This window comes from Salvelinus fontinalis, chromosome 32 (genome assembly GCF_029448725.1).
Source record: "Salvelinus fontinalis isolate EN_2023a chromosome 32, ASM2944872v1, whole genome shotgun sequence".
Lineage (NCBI taxonomy): Eukaryota > Metazoa > Chordata > Actinopteri > Salmoniformes > Salmonidae > Salvelinus > Salvelinus fontinalis.
The window spans coordinates 36,911,779-36,929,516 of NC_074696.1; the positions used below are offsets into that span (position 1 = coordinate 36,911,779).

At 41.4% G+C, this 17,738-nt stretch overlaps 1 protein-coding gene across 3 annotated transcripts; it reads left to right on the forward strand.

Moving 5' to 3' along the window:
• The first annotated feature begins 1,223 nt into the window (after window positions 1–1,223).
• On the forward strand, window positions 1,224–7,990 carry LOC129831226 (class I histocompatibility antigen, F10 alpha chain-like). 3 transcript variants are annotated; one of them, XM_055894400.1, is made up of 8 exons: window positions 1,224–1,246; window positions 4,409–4,669; window positions 4,837–5,115; window positions 5,320–5,619; window positions 5,833–5,937; window positions 6,268–6,285; window positions 6,538–6,606; window positions 6,734–7,990. In XM_055894400.1, exons 2-7 carry the CDS (start codon window positions 4,477–4,479, stop codon window positions 6,576–6,578), a joined length of 936 nt encoding a protein of 311 aa, XP_055750375.1. In that variant the 5' UTR covers window positions 1,224–1,246; window positions 4,409–4,476; the 3' UTR covers window positions 6,579–6,606; window positions 6,734–7,990. The 3 variants fall into 3 exon arrangements, with proteins under 3 accessions (XP_055750375.1, XP_055750373.1, XP_055750374.1); XM_055894398.1 differs by lacking the exon at window positions 1,224–1,246 and adding an exon at window positions 1,253–1,484; XM_055894399.1 differs by lacking the exon at window positions 1,224–1,246 and adding an exon at window positions 2,608–2,974.
• The last annotated feature ends 9,748 nt before the right edge of the window (window positions 7,991–17,738 follow it).

Here is a 17,738-nt window from a genome sequence, read left to right on the forward strand (position 1 = left end):
TGGTACCCTACCTGCAGGCTAAACCTGACACGACCCTCCAGCATGACAATGCCACCAGCCGTACTGCTTGTTCTGTGCGTGATTTCCTGCAAGACAGGAATGTCAGTGTTCTGCCATGGCCAGCGAAGAGCCCGGACCTCAAACCCATTGAGCATGTCTGGGACCTGTTGGATCGGAGGGTGAGGGCTAGGGCCATTCCCCCCAGAAATGTCCGGGAACTTGCAGATGCCTCACCAGATAGTGACTGTTATTTTGTTCAAGCACAAATTATTTTGTTATTTTGTTCAAGCCCCTCCTTTGTTCAAGCACAAATTATTCAATTTCTGTTAGTCACATGTCTGTGGAACTTGTTCAGTTTATGTCTCAGTTGTTGAATCTTGTTTTGTGCATACAAATATTTACACATGTTAAGTTTGCTGAAAATAAACGCAGTTGACAGTGAGAGGACGTTTATTTTTTTGCTGAGTTTATGTCACTCCCTTTGGTTTCTTCCCCAGTAGTCATTGTTTCTGTACCTGTTTCATGTCTGTGCGCTGTTCATGTTTCTTGTTTTGTTTACTTATTAATTAAATGTTTTCACTCCCTGAACTTGCTTCCCGACTCTCAGCGCACTCGTTACACAGTTAACATGACCTTTATGAATTATGAAGCATTTGTGTGCTTTTTTTTTTATTACATAAATTATTCAAAATTCACAAAGTTAGGCTATGTTAGTTGGTTAATATAATCTCATAGAACAGAACGTAATATCTCTTAAAGCCTGTGTTTACCACATCATTTATTTTCCACATTTATCCTTACAAAAACGTAATTCATTTTCCCCATAGGCATTGTCCAACGAACCATGGCGAAGTTAGTTATTTCTCTCAGGGTGGTCACATGGTGTGCATGGACACAGCAGAGGTGTTTTGGTGCGTGCAAAACAACTGGGAACTCGGAAATCGCCGACTCCCGAGTGTCGGCAGAAACAGAGTAGGGTACAATTTGAACACGGCTTTGCTTTGAACCTATTTTTCCAGTCAATTTTCAGTCATCCATCTGTCACCCTATAGTCCTTTTTCCCTTTGCCAACCGTTTTTGAACATCAACAGTGAATTGACTTTACCTTCAATTTCGATCATAACCTTGAATACGTTTGTCCTCCTGGTGTTTGGTGACGAAGTATCTTTCTGATTTCCTATTGGGTTACAGTTAATCCAGGTAAACAGAAGAGCCGTATAAATTGGCCTTGCCAGGACACCATCAGGTACATTGTCAACTAGCTGAAACGCATTATCACTGGTTGTGTCCTTAGCGGTGATAACGTTTGGTGTAACAAATCAGTAATGTAGGCAATTTAAATTGTAATAGTTTAAATTGGCTACATTACTGCATTATAGTTACAAACCGTTCCTGCATTCGGAAAACGATAATGAAAACCAGACTCGACAGCGCCATGAAGACATATTTTATTCTCCTCTTTTGTATTCATGTAGCTTTGTCAGGTTAGTGATTTCCACATTATTGTTTAGTATGTTTTAATTATTGTTCGTTTTTTTGTAGGATATATACACGTCACTCGTACAATTTAAACGCTGATGTTTTATTTCAAATGAAAAACATGACAATTTGTCCGCCAATGGCAATAAATTAATAAGACGAGTAACGTTAGACAATTAGAATAGAATAACAGCATCACTCGATAAAACAAACACATTACATTAAGGAAAAGTGTTGATTTCATTATGTCCAACAATGTGGGCTCTTGAGTGGAGGCAGACTGTCCACTGAACTTGTATGCTATAATGGCTGTGAAGTGCATTTATCAGTTTCGATATTAACCTTTAGTATGTCGTTTGCCCTGGTGTTTGGTGACGCGCAGTCTGTTCTATGTTACTATAGGCCTGGGATGGGCAACTTTGATGTGGTCACGAATGAATGGGGTGGACATGGGCTAATTGAGGGACTATCAGTGACTGCCATAATAAGAAAACTGTTGCTGCACAACCACATTTCGAAATTGCACCTTTTGTATTCTACTATTCATTTGAGACCCTACTGTTATTGATTTCGATGGCCTTTAAAAGGGGCCGCCAGTTGCTGTGTACAATGTATTTGAGCTTTTTTGTTGTTGTAGATGTTTTAGATTTAATTAGGATTCCCGCTAGCTGACGCCAATGGCGACAGTCTTTCCGGGGTCCGACACATAACGAAAAATACTTTAGACAAAATACTTTAATGTTTTAAATGTATGTAAATTGTAGAGTGTGTGCATCTCTCAGGACACGCGCAGAAAAAGTAGGTCACATGGGCAAGTTATTTAATTTTTTGTTAAATCAGGTTTGCTGTTCACATGCGCTATATGAGATTGGAGTTGCATGCAATCATGGCTTTGTATAATACTGTACGTTTCCTTGAATTTGTTCTGGACCTGGGGACTGTGAAAAGTGTCAGTGCTGTGTGTAAGTTAACTATGCAAACGATTTGGAATTTAACACATTGCTCAGTTTTTATGGAGTTACAGTTCATATAAGCAATATAAGCAACTGGAACAAGCGGTCGATCCAGAGCATCCCAAAAATGTGTGACATGTCTGAGTATGCAGACCACAGAAGAACTGGGACATTTTCAGCTTCCAGGAATTGTGTACAGATCCTTGCGACACGGGGTTGTGCATTACCGTGATGGTCGGCGGATGAATGACACGACAATGTGCCTCAGGATCTGGTCATGTTATCGCTTTGCATTCAAATTGCCATCGATAAAATGCAATTATCTTCGTTGTCCGTAGTTTATGCCTGCCGATACCAAAGGCCACTCTGTTCACAACGCTGACATAATTAAACCGCTCACCCACTCGACACCATTGGTACAGTTGAAGCTGGGATTCATCCGTGAAGAGCACACTTCTCCAGTGTGCCAGTGGCCATCAAAGGAGAGCATTTGCCCACTGAAGTCGGTTACGACCCCAAACTGCAGTCAGGTCAAGACCCTGGTAAGGATGAGAGCACGCAGATGTATTTCCCTGAGACTGTATTTTTGAGTTTGTGCAGAAATTCTTTGGTTGTGCAAAGCCGCATACCACCCTGCATACCACTGCTGGCTTGCTTCTGAAGCTAAGCAGGGTTGGTCCTGGTCAGTCCCTGGATGGGAGACCAGATGCTGCTGGAAGTGGTTGAGGGCCAGTAGGAGGCACTCTTTCCTCTGGTCTAAAAAAAATATCACAATACCCCAGGGCAGGGATTGGGGACACTGCCCTGTGTAGGGTGCTGTCTTTCGGATGGGATGTTAAACGGGTGTCCTCGCTCTTTGAGGTCATTAAAGATCCCATGGCACTTATTGTAAGAGTAGGGGTGTTAACCCCAGTGTCCTGGCTAAATTCCCAATCTGGCCCTCAAACCATCAGTAACCTAATAATCCCCAGTTTATAATTGGCTCATTCATCCCCCTCTCCCCTGTAACTATTCCCCAGGTTGTTGCTGTAAATGAGAATGTGTTCTCAGTCAGCTTGCCTCGTAAAATAACTGATAAGTCAGCTGTCTGGGTGGCTCATCTCAGACGAGGGTGGAGGTCCTGGGCTGGTTGGATGTACTGCCAAATTCTCTAAAATGACAGAGGTGGCTACTGGTAAAGAAATTAACATTTAAAATTCTCTGACAACAGCTCTGGTAGATATAACTGCATTCAGCATGCCAATTGCACACTCCTTTTATTGTCCCCAGCACAAGGTGTAATGATCATGCTGTTTATTCAGCTTCTTGATATGCCACACCTGTCAGGTGGATGGATTATCTTGGCAAAGGAGAAATGCTCACTAACAGGGATGTGAACGCATTTGTGCACATTTGAAAGAGAAAAGCGTTTTGTGCCTATGGAAAATTTCTGGAATCTTTTATTTCAGCTCATGAATCATGGGACCAACACTTTACATGTTGCGTTTATATTATTGTTAAGTATAAATGTTTTGACCATGACCGTTTGCAATCTAAGGTAATACCAAGTAATTTTGTCTTCTCAACTTGCTAAACAGTCACACTATTCATTACCAGATTCAGGTCTATAACTTTAAATGATTTGCACCATATACAATGCTCTTAGTTTTAGAAATATTCAGGACTACTGGCCACCAATTCTAAAACTGACAAAGTCTTTGTTTAAGGTTGCAGTGACTTCACTAGCTGTGGTTGCTGATGCGTATAGGGTTGAATCATCAGCATACATGGACACACAGGCTTTGTTTAATGCCAGTGTCAGGTCATTGGTAAAAAAATAATAATAATAGAAAAGAGTGCCTTGCAGAGTTCAGACTTATTGTTGGTCCTTTAATAAAATACATGCAGTGGTGGTGGGCTGCTGCTAAATGCATAAAGGGTAAACACTCATTAACGTTCCATGTACAGTACCTTAAAGTACCATATCTCTGTTACAGTGGCCCATTCCCTGCGCTACTTCTACACAGCCTCCTCAGGAATCCCAGACTTCCCTGAGTTTGTGGACATGGGGATGGTGAATGATCAGGTCATTAGCCGCTATGACAGCATCACGAAGAGGAAGGTCCCCAAGCAGAGCTGGATGGAGATGGTTTTTGACCAGCAATACTGGGATAGCACCACAGAGAACCTGAGAGAAGCAGAGCAAGTTTCCAAAGTCAACATTCAGATAGCACAGAAGCGTTTCAATCATACAGAGGGTGAGCTTCAGAGACCTCAGTCTGTGTGATTGTACTGTTTGACTATATTTTGATATAATTGAATTTACTCCATGAAAAAGTCGTGTGGTTTTGTTCAGTGTGAGTGTTGTGCAAAGAAAGTTAATGTTGTTATGTCAGTGTTCCTAACAATGTAATCTCACTCTCAGGCATGCACATTAACCAGGAGATATATGGCTGTGAGTGGGATGATAAGACAGGATTCACAGAAGGGTTTCACCATGTTGGATATGATGGGAAAGATCTCCTGGCATATGACCTGCAGAGAGCGACATGGATTGCCTTCGTCCCGCAAGCAGTCCACTCCAAAATGAAGTGGGAAAGTGACAAGTCTGCCATTGAGATGGAGAGACACTACCTCACCCAGACCTGCATTGAGTGGTTGAAGAAGTATCTGGACTATGGGAAGAGTACTCTGCAGAGGCCAGGTACAGAGACACAGGCGACTATATGAATTTACAGGCAGAAAAGTGATATGATATTGTGTATTTTTATTTACATTTCTGTACTGCACGTCATATTCAAGTTCTTTTTATTATTTGTATCTCTTGCTGTTCCGCTCTCTGTAATTGTTTCTCATCACTATGCTTGTATGTCTCTCTTCCTTCCCCTCTATTTTATTCTCTCTCCAGTCCCTCCATCAGTGTCTCTGCTCCAGAAGACCCCCTCCTCTCCAGTGACCTGCCACGCTACAGGTTTCTACCCCAGTGGAGTCATGGTGGTCTGGCAGAAAGACGGACAAGATCACCATGAAGATGTGGAGAATGGAGAGATTCTCCCCAACGATGATGGAACCTTCCAGAAAAGCACACACCTCACAGTGACGTCTGAGGAGTGGAAGAACAACAAGTATCAGTGTGTGGTTCAGGTCACTGGTATCAAGGAGGACTTCATCAAGGTTCTGACTGAGTCTGAGATCCAGACCAACTGGGGTAAGAGGGAGAAAGATTCAAATATACACTATGCATAACCCTCCTACCAAATATTCCTAATTTAAGTTTACTCACCTGCTCATGAACACTACCTTTCTGACTACATGTTCTCATTGACCTCCAGAATTTTTATTGATGTTGCTTAGTACATTTTGATCTAAAATGAACTCGATCTAGCACTGTAGTCTGAATGCTCTGTTCTCATGATGACAGGTGACCCAGCCCCCAACATTGTCCCCATCATTGGAGGGGTGGTGGCTCTCCTCTTGGTCGTTGTTGTTGTTGGGGTCGTGATTTGGAAGAAGAAGAGCAAGAAAGGTGTGGAAAGACCTCTTTCTATTGTCATATGTAGGCTACCCTGTCATCTTAGATATTATCAGCTGTGATTTACTTAGTGGTTTAGAAGTAGTAGTCATAGTACTGGTTTACAAGTAATAGTATTGTGCAGCGTTATTAGTGATGGTAGAAGTATGTTTGAATTGACCTGTTTAATGTAAATAAAGAATTACGTTGTCACTTGTATGTGATGGTTGTATGTGATGTCTGCAGTAGGAATACAGGACTCAGAATACTGTCAAGCATGCTCTTCTATTGTAATATTCCAACAAAGCAGAATCAATAATAACACAACGTTTATCTCTGTTTCAGGCTTTGTTCCGGCCAGCAGTAAGTGGGGACCTTAATATTGTTCATTATTCTAAAACGATCACAGATTTTTCTTTGTTGTGTTTGACTGTATCCATTTTAGAGTGGTTCTCTTTTCCATGTAGATTGTGATGCGGGTTCAAACTTAATGTTAATTGATGTAGCTACTTAGTTAATATGGAAGGTTTTATTTACTGTGAACCATGCATTAAGAACTTGGGAATTAACCTGAACTCATTATCTTTCAAATCAATCTCTTTATTTCTGTTTTAGCTTCTGACACTAACTCTGGGAAAGGTGCCCAGAAGACTTGATAAACCTCTGCACTTCTGTGACATCAGAGTAAGTCACTTAAGATGTCCTCATATTAATGGCCAAACTAGAGAAACAACCACTACCATTATGGAACACACTGCTACTGTTTAGAATGGGTTTATGTGTGTAACCTCTCTCTTCTCATGTGTTTTAGGAGCTGAAGAGGACAGCAATGTAATGGAAACAACAGACGTTTGACTTCTCAAGAACATAACACATACATATACTTACACATCAGTCTCACACACAAGCGCGCACACACACTGTTAACACATAATCCATATTCAAAAAAGATCTGCTGTCAGAAATATTCTTTGGTGATTTCCTTAAATTTTACTTTCATTTAATTGATGGTTTGGCTTTTGAAAAGTTGTGCTGTAATTTTGTTGAATTATACAATGTAATATTACCACTGTGTGAGATGTATCTCAAGTCGTACAGGTATATTAGAACCAATGGAACACTCAGACGTACAGGTAAATTTAAAATGTGAATTAATATTATTCTGCAAATAAACAAATTAGCTTGATTTTCCCCTAACTGAAGCCACCAAAACAATCACATTTAAAATATAATTTTTCTGTGAACTGGAAAAACATAATTATTTTGTTTGGTGTAGCTTCATATATATATGTTTTGGTGGTATAAGATACAGTAATTGTGTGACGTTAAAGCTTTGCGCACAATAACTTGTTTAATTGTATAACTATAAGCTAGACAAGGCCTATCCACATGTTACATTTGTACATATTTCACTTGAAGTGCTGGTATTTTTCTTTCTTTTTGGGCCAGTAGGTTCTGTAGAATAAGTTGGTGATGGGTCAAGTTGAACAACTTTTATTGCAAGTGTTTGTGCTTTGTACATTATGGATGCTCTACACATAAAGCAATGATCTACCAAATCTAATGCAAGTCAAATGTATTGGTCACATATTCTACAAGTGGAGGAGAGATTGATTTCATCACAGCTTTTATTTATGAGAGGTATTGACGTGTTTAATGCACCGAGCTGTCTGTCTAAACTACTGGCACACAGCTCGGACATCATGCATACACTACAAGACAAACCACAAGGGGTCTCTTCACAGTCCCCAAGTCCAGAACAGACTATGGGTGGCACACATTACTACATAGAGTCATGACTACATGGAACTCTATTCCACATCAAGTAACTGATGCAAGCAGTAAAATTAGATTTTAAAAACAAAAAAACACCTTATGGAACAGTGGGGACTGTGAAGCAACACAAACATTGGCACACACACAATAACATACGCTAGAACTGTAGATATGTGGTGGAGTAGAGGCCTACACAGTGTGTTGTAAATGTATAGTAAAGTTTAAAAATTGTATAAACTGCCTTCATTTTACAGGAAGAGTAATGGGGAGCCATAATAAATATAAAAACATACACCACGTGCTTAGATGTTATTGCGGGTGTGGCGAAATGCTTGTCGCAAAGTTTCCTATGGACTAGAAGCAAGGCAGCCCTCTGTTGGCACCATTATTTCATTACATTTAATGTGATCCACAACAAGACAAATTAGAGACCAAATTCATGCATTCTGTAATGTTCTTACACTTTTCAATGTCCACAATTTGAATGAAAGTGTCATACTGGACCTTTTAATAATGTTTGCAGTAAGATATGCTCTAAACAGGTTTTGGAAGTGGAACAATATAATTTTGTATATGGGCTTAATAAGTAATATATATTTTGATGACCTGTGTGAAATTATGGGGTGGCAGGTAGCCTAGCGGTTAAGAGCGTTGGGCCAGTAACCGAAATATGGGTACCATCAGGATGAAAATGTAAGCTATAAAATCAGCCTTTCAAATAAACACATACCACCCCACACACACACACACACAAACTATACTCCCACCCTGTACCTTGTTGTCCCAGCCAACGATCATGCTGCCCATGGAGAGGCCCATGCCTATGTATCCCAGCATCATGTTACACAGCAGCTTAGAGGCTGCAGACACTGAGATCCTCTGCTTGTTCCTCAGTTTGTACAGCCTGAGACACAAAGAGATGGTCAGTCACTGTATGAGACAAGGCGGTCAGAGTGCTGAAACACTGGTTTATTTCCAGATACATTTAAACACCTCTGAAACATAAAGGCATTAATGTGGCTTGGACAGACCATGAAGACCAGAATAGGGAGGTGGCTTGTCTAGATAACAGATGGTAACTACAATGTCACTGGTTGGTACTGATAGCTTACTTTGTCCCTTGCATTTGTTTTGAGTGTATGGAAATGACATTGATTGGTACATCTTCTCTTCAACCAACCCTCACTGGCCCTCCCCCTGCACATAAACCTAACAGACAGACAGACAGACAGGCATAGATGATCATGATATTAACACCATGTAACTGTATAGCGGGACTCAATCCCACAGAGACAAATTTTAACAGACCTGCACTCCTTAGCCAGCAGTCTCTCCCAGTACTGGCAGTCTGCAGCTCTGCCGGACATGATCCCTACAGCAGATAGTTGTTGATCTCCATAATCTTATTAGTTTCATTCAACGCTGTTTTGAAGATGATCAAAGACTTAATTACATCCCATCACAAATAGTCCTCATTTGCTCAACGTTGTTGCTCATTCCTGACAAATTAATCTAACAACTCTGATGTGATGGTAGGAAAATCATTAATAAAATATTAATGAAAAGTAGCCTATTCCGTCTATACAGAGAAATATACAATTAAACAACATTAAATAAAAACAATATTAAGTTGTATTTTCACATGCACAAGAACAATTAAATTAAATTGAAAGGTGTGGTTCAATTTATTCTGCCACAGTGTCTTCTTTTCGTCTAGGCCTATATATCAAGGTCGCAAGGCATATGAATTAACAGGTTATAGAGCAAACAACGCAATTATCACAACACATAAATTGTAATGTGGTTTACCCACGCACCGCTACTGCCGGCACCTCAAATGTTCTACTGCTTGAGCTCCTGTTCCTCTTATAGAATATTATAAGTATTGTGGAGCTCCTGCACCTAAATATAAACAGTATCGGCACCCAAATTGAACACCGCCACCTATTTCAGTCCAAGTTAAGCACTTTGATAGTGTCCTCGACTATTCTGTAGTCTGATGGATGAGAAAAAATGAGGAGAAATACGATTTTGACTTCGGACTTCCCCTGTAAGTCTCTACAGCAAACTCTCCTTTCACTTTCACTTTCATTTAGCAGTCAGACACTGACACGCGCAAAGCCAGACGAGGCATAGATGGAGCACCATAGTATAAAGTAAAACTAGTACAGTATGTACACTACAGTTCAAAAGTTTGGGGTCACTCAGAAATGTCCTTGTTTTTGAAAGAAAAGCACATTTTTGGTCCATTAAAATAACATAAAATTGATCAGAAATACAGTGTAGACATTGTTAATGTTGTAAATGACTATTGTAGCTGGAAACGGCTGATTTGTTTATGGAATATCTACATAGGCATACAGAGGCTCCCGGATACGCACCAGGTTGTACCCGCTCCTGAGATCCAGTTTCGTGAAAAAGCTCGCCCCCCCCCCCGTGCTTTGACGCAATCGCTGTGGCGATAAGAGGTAGCGTGTAACTTTACATCATCGTGATTTGATTTAGACCTCGATAATCAATGCACGGGCGCAGACCTCCATCCTTCTTTTTCACAAAAAGGAAACTCGAGGAGACGGGTGAAGTGGAGGACCGAATGTACCCCAACGCAGGGATTCAGAGACATATGTCTCCATAGCCACCGTCTCCGCTTGCGACAGGGGATACACGTGACTCCTGGGAAGTGCAGTGTCTACCAGGAGATTGCCAAATCGGCATATTCGGAGGGAATGCGCACAGTTGAGACCTGGTCTGGACTTTCCACCGTGGTCGCACCAACGGAAACCCCTACACAACTCCCCGAGCACTCTCGCGACCACCCCGTGAAGATGAAACCGACAGAGCCCTCTCTGGACGTCTGCGGGTGACCAGCAGATTATCCAACCGGATGGACAGATCCACCAGTTGGTCAAAGGTGATGGTGGCATCCCTGCAGGCCAACTCTCGTTGGACGTCCTCGCACAGGCTGCAACGGTAATGGTCAATAAGGGCCCTGTTGTTCCATCCTGCTCCGGCGGCCAAGGTCCGGAATTCCAGGGCAAACTCCTGGGCGCTCCTCGTCCCCTGTCTCGAGTGGAAGAGCCGCTCTACCCTCGGGCGGATGGTCGAAGACGGCCCGGAAGCGGCGGTTGAAATCCTCGAAGTGGTCCAACGCCGCTTCTCCTTCTCCCCACACGGCGTTGCCCACTCCAGAGCTCTCCCCGAGAGAAATGAGACGAGGACGGACACTCTCTCCCTTCCCGAGGGAGCTGGATGAACGGTGGCCAGGTACAGGTCCAGTTGTAAGAGGAACCCCTGGCACCGGGCTGCTGTCCCATCATACTCCCTGGGAAGGGAGAGACGCATGCCACTGGGACTGGATCCAGGAGGGACGGGTAGAGGTAACCCCGGTTGCGTTGGTCGAGGCCTCCTGTCTCTCCCAGCGGTCCATGGTCTGGACAACGCGATCCATCATGGCACCGAGACGTTGGATCATGGCCGAGTGTTCCTGGACACGTTCCTCGACTCCTCTGACCGGGGTACCTGATCCTGCTGACTCCATGGTTGGTGTGTGATTCTGTAGCGAATGCGAAAACTGCTGGCAGTGAAGTCAGACGCAGGATAGCAGCAATTAGGCATAGCCTTAGCAGTTTAATAAATATGTCAAAATATGGGGACAAAAACCTGACGTGCACCAGAACAAACGTGCAACAAGCACTACATGAAACAATCACACACAAAGACATGAGGGGGAACAGAGGAATAAATACATGCAGTGTGATTGGGAATTTAAACCAGGTGTGCAGGGAAAAAGACAAAACAAATGGGTAATAGAAAATTGGAGCGGCGATGGCTAGAAAGCCGGTGACGTCGACCGCCGAACGCCGCCCAAACAAGGAGAGGTGCCGACTTCGGTGGAAGTCGTGACAGCTTTGTCATTACGGGGTATTGTTTGTAGATTGATCAGAGAAAAAACGATTTAACAAATTTTTGAATAAGGCTGTAATGTAACAAATGTAAAAATGTGGAAAAGTCAACGGGTCTGAATACTTTCCGAATGCACAATATCTGTGCAAGAAATTCATATCTAATGAATGGGCCTAATGAATTTAATTTCAATTGACTGATTTCCTTATATGAACTGTAACTCAGTAAAATCTTTGAAATTGTTGCATGTTGCGTTTATATTTTTGTTCTGTATAGTTTGATGGCTTTTTACTGACAAATTAATTTGTGTAATTTATACCTAAATCTGTTTCTATTGGTTCATTAATGTTGTTTTTCTATATTTCTGTTTTTGTTTCATTCTAATTTACATACTGTAAATATCAATATCAAGACGTGTCTTCTCTATGCCGATGTAATGATGTCTCCCACTTTTTGAACAGAAATGACAAGTTCTGAAAATTATTCTGGAAAAGGGGTTTTGACTTTTGCTAACCTGTAACACTGAAGTTGTTAGATGTTACAAACTAAGGGCTAAAGCTATGTTGTGCCATGCTGTCAACATCCTGGAATAAGGAGTATCACTACTGTCTTAATAATAGACAATATTAAAAACTTCAGAGCTTTAGGATGATCTTTCTGCTACACAGGTATACAAATAAAAAGATGGAAACCTGAAAAGTGTTAACATCAATGTAAAACTAGTGATACAACTAAAATGATGCCACATTTTTATCCCCCCAAAAATGTGTCCCGGGGTTTTGTGATACATACTCCATGGTGTTCAGTAATGCTCCACTACATCACCGTATACCTGTTTAATTATTAACATTGGTGTACAAATTATTTTCTCAGATTTTCAGTTTTGTAACAGACACATTGGATGTAGCCTGAGTGCCAGTATGTTTTTGCTATCAGGCCAATGAGTAGGAAAGTGAGCAGAAACGTTGGAGGTGATTTTTAAAATCTTTTGTGTGGTTTAGTATAGAATTCTTAGGTGGATTACAATCATAAATCTGTATATATAGTTGATTTTCAGAAATAAATGGTTGCTAACATACTAAATGTGTCTTTGTGATTCATATTGTTGTCAATGAGCTTTGAGGAGCTTCAATCAGGAGCCAAACAGAGAACATGCACCCTGGTCACATGCTGAGGCTATACTGTAGTCCTCTCTGGTCTCCTCTCATCTAGTTACATGACCTTTGACCCCTTAGGCCAGTCACCAGCAGGGCTTGTAAGGCACAGTTTCTGTCATCACTAATCAGACGTGTATGAAAAAGCAAACACACAACTACAACCCTCATTATAGTTCAAACATGGCAGACCAGCCAGACCCATGTCATAGACAGGATTTGAATGACCAGCCTACTGGTAAAAAACAAGTGAACTGGTGTAGGCTATGTAAGCATTAGTGAGGCCTACAGTCGTGGCAAAAAGTTTTGAGAATGACACAAGTATTAATTTCCACAAAGTTTGCTGCTTCAGTGTCTTTAGATATTTTTGTCAGATGTTACTATGGAATACTGAAGTATAATTACAAGCATTACATAAGTGTCAAAGGCTTTTATTGACAATTACATAAAGTTGATGCAAAGAGTCAATATTTGCAGTGTTGACCCTTCTTTTTCAAGACCTCTGCAATACGACCTGGCATGCTGTCAATTAACTTCTGGGCCACATCCTGACTGATGGCAGCCCATACTTGCATAATCAATGCTTGGAGTTTGTCAGAATTTGTGGGGTTTTGTTTGTCCACCCGCCTCTTGAGGATTAAGAGGGATCAATGGGATTAAGGTCTGGGGAGTTGACTGGCCATGGACCCAAAATGTCGATGTTTTGTTCCCCGAGGCACTTAGTTATCACTTTTGCCTTATGGCAAGGTGCTCCATCATGCTGGAAAAGGCATTGTTCGTCACCAAACTGTTCCTGGATGGTTGGGAGAAATTGCTCTCGGAGGATGTGTTGGGACCATTCTTTATTCATGGCTGTATTCTTAGGCAAAATTGTTAGTGAGCCCACTCCCTTGGCTGAGAAGCAACCCCACACATGAATGGTCTTAGGATGCTTTACTGTTGGCATGACACAGGACTGATGGTAGCGCTCACCTTGTCTTCTCCGGACAAGCTTTTTTCTGGATGCCCCAAACAATTGGAAAGGGGATTCATCAGAGAAAATGACTTTACCCCAGTCCTCAGCAGTCCAGTCCCTGTACCTTTTGCAGAATATCAGTCTGTCCCTGATGTTTTTCCTGGAGAGAAGTGGTTTCTTTGCTGCCCTTCTTGACACCAGGCCATCCTCCAAAAGTCTTCGCCTCACTGTGCGTGCAGATGCACTCACACCTGCCTGCTGCCATTCCTGAGCAAGCTCTGTACTGGTGGTGCCCCGATCCCGCAGCTGAATCAACTTTAGGAGACGGTCCTGGTGCTTACTGGACTTTCCTGGGTGACCTGAAGCTATCTTCACAACAATTGAACCGCTCTCCTTGAAGTTCTTGATGATCCGATAAATGGTTGATTTAGGTGCAATCTTACTGGCGGCAATATGCTTTCCTGTGAAGCCCTTTTTGTGCAAAGCAATGATGACGGCACGTTTTTCCTTGCATGGTGACCATGGTTGACAGAGGAAGAACAATGATTCCAAGCACCACCCTCCTTTTTAAGGTTCCAGTCTGTTATTCAAACTCAATCAGCATGACAGAGTGATCTCCAGACTTGTCCTCGTCAACACTCACACCTGTGTTAACGAGAGAATCACTGACATGATGTCAGCTGGTCCTTTTGTGGCAGGGCTGAAATGCAGTGGAAATGTTTTTGGGGGGATTCAGTTCATTTGCATGGCAAAGAGGGACTTTGCAATTACTTGCAATTCATCTGATCACTCTTCATAACATTCTGGAGTATATGCAAATTACCATCATACAAACTGAGGCAGCAGACTTTGTGAAAATTTATATTTGTGTCATTCTCAAAACTTTTGGCCACAACTGTACATTTAACATTCAGATATTTGTTTTTAACTATAAACAAGCTATATTGTGATTTATTCATCTGTATCTTCATTAAAACATCTCAATAATCAAGAACATTTACTTGCACTTTCTATTTTAACATAAGCTACCCAGTTCCCTCTGGTGGCTGATGACATTGTAGTTCTTTCATCTCCTATTGGATCATAATTCCACCACTGGTGTGTTTTCATTTCACCTGCAACTTCATACCCAACAGTCATCTATGGCAACCCATCAGGGACATAAAATATAAAACAGTGCATATCAGACATTCTGAAACTCACTATTGCAATATCAACATGAACTTGAAATTAATTGAATTCATAAACCCATCTTAATTAGTCCTTATTGTCTTTGCTGTTTCATGTACCGCTGCATCACTCATTATAGATGAATACATAATGGATAAATATTAAAGGTTATGACCCTGAATGCTTGCCATGATGTAGAGAATAAAGAAAGAATGGCAAGAGTTCTGTTATTCATTCCAGCACTAACATCGAATCTCATCTAAACTGATGAAGAAATGATGTCCTTTCTCTTGTTACTCTTGATTCCTACAGATGTAGGATCTTAATTTGATCACTCTTTTGTTGCTGAGAATTTTCCTGCAAACTTGTATTGTATTTGTGTATTTGAGTTTTTAAAAGGCTTCTAAAGTTTTTTAATTTCCACTTTGAAATTTCAGACTTGATTTATCCAAACGAAATTAACTCCTACAAAAATGTCCATTATTTATAACTGTAAGGTCTCTCCGTGATAAATGTAGGTAGGGTCAGGCGCAGGACAACAAGGATGAGTATTCAGTACTTTACTCAAACAATTATATCAATCACGATGTGATAATACAATGACATACCAAACGAAACGAGTACAACCAATAATCACGCACAAAAACATGGGGGGAAAACAGAGGATTAAATAAGGAACATGTAATCATGGGAATGGGAATCGGTGTGTGAAAATTGAAGACAGAACAAACAGAAAATGAACAATGGATGAAGTGTACTGTAATGGACCTGATCCTGCGCTCAGGGACTGTGGAAGAGGCACAGGGCCAACTTTGGTGACTCCAAGGCGTTTATAAGTTATATTCTTCAAGAATCAATGGGTACATAGCATTAACTTATAAGTCAAAACACGGATGTAGCAACTGCTGATTGCCCCTTTAAAGAGGTTTTTATTTTTGTGTTTTATTTTTATAGATCTCCCGCTTAAGCCTGATATCTCCATGACCATCTCAATGGGACGGGTCTCCAGGGGCCACCAAAGGACTCTAGAGGTGTTCAGGGGCCACAGCTTCACCATCACCTGCTCCACTCAGCCACAGCACCCGGGTGTCTCCTTCCTCCTCACGTACCCTGACTCCAAAACAACCCAGACCTAGCCAGCTGTCTATCACTCTGCTGCCTTCCTCTTCCCTGCTGCAGATGACTTCCACCAAGGGAACTACAGCTGTGTTCATGAGATGTACTGTATTTTACATGACTTCTCTTCTGAGAGTGAGCTCCTCTCCCTCACTGTCACAGGTAACTGAAAACGAACCGTACTTATAACTTTGACATTAACAGATTTTCCACAGACGAATCTGATGATTAACAATCCCCTAATGAAATGTCTTTCTGTTGCAGTCTCTCCTCTGACAGCTTTCTACTGTCGGTGACAGCCAACTCCACCACCTATCTGTACATCAAGGTAAAGACATTAAAAAGTGACAAGTCAGGTGAACAAAATGTGTATTTTAGAAGGCAAGTCTTGGTTTAATCACTGAATGAATCAGTTGGATTGTATTGTACCTGTGATTTTTATATGACTGACTTTTGGTGCTGTGTTTTAGACCACCAAGAGGCCGAAGCCAGTGGAAGGGGTGAACTTGGAGATGGTTTCTCTGAAGTCTAGAGCTGTAGCCGGACCGGGAGAGGAGAGAGTAGCCCAGGGTATAGAGTAGGGTGAAGTTGACTGAAAAGTCCAAGTGGGGTCCTTGGGATGTCCAACTCTGATGTTACCCCATTGAAATTGAAAGTTAAAATGTTTAAAATGTAGTTGAAATCTAAAACATTTAATGTTTTAAAAAGTTAAGGGTTAAGGTTAGGGTTATAGTTATGGTAAGGTTTAGGGTATCGATGTTTCCGGGTGGCACTAACTGAAGTTGACCGTAGAGACGTTGACCTCAGGTCAGTTTTTTGTTTTCCAGATATGATGGGACTGGTATGGACTTGAGGGAACTTTAATCCCCATCCAAATCTAATTAAATGAGTGTTAAGTTTCCATTGGTGATGCTATTGTTATGGCTACACTCCTATTGTTGTTGTTGTCATTGCTGCCAGACATAAGAGTTGGCCAGAGCACAGTTAGCATTAGCCTAGCTTAGCTGAGACATGATCATATATATGTCAGTGTAGGGCTAGGTTGCCCCAAGGTGCTGCTCTAATATCAACCACCAGCTGTCTCCACTGCTCCCCTCTAAGCCCCACTCGACTTGAGGGGTAACTTGTTCTTACCCTGGGTAACCAACTGAGCGCTCAAGATACAATACAAGATACAATACAATACAATACAATACCTAAATCTTAACCTTTGTCAGGTTATATCTGTGACATTTTTTTGTTGTTTTAAACTCAACTCTTGAGATGGATAACAAAGACAGTTACTTAATATAAAGCATTGAGTTTCCATTCATATACAGCTACTAATCACCTTGAGAGAAAAAAACGGGAAAAGTCACATCAACTAATTTGAACGTTTTTTATTTAAGTGAAAGACATGATATAACACGTTACATGATAGCTAATAAACATGTACACAGCATTTATTACAGGAATTGTTTGGAATCACTTCCCTGTGCTCACTCAAAACCTCCACTCCTTCAGTCTGGGTTAGACACACAGATGGCAGCCAATCTCTTCAGTAAATATTAGTAGCTTCATTGACTCCAGCTCCGAGTAAAGAGAAAACCCTAACAAAACGAGTGGTAGAAACCCCATCAGAGGACACATTCTGCCCACAGAGTCCAATCATGGCTTCAGAGAGCTAAATAACCATGGTGATATTGTCTGAACAAGTGTTTGTGTGTGAAGGTGAGAGTGAGAGTGCATTGTGCATATATGTT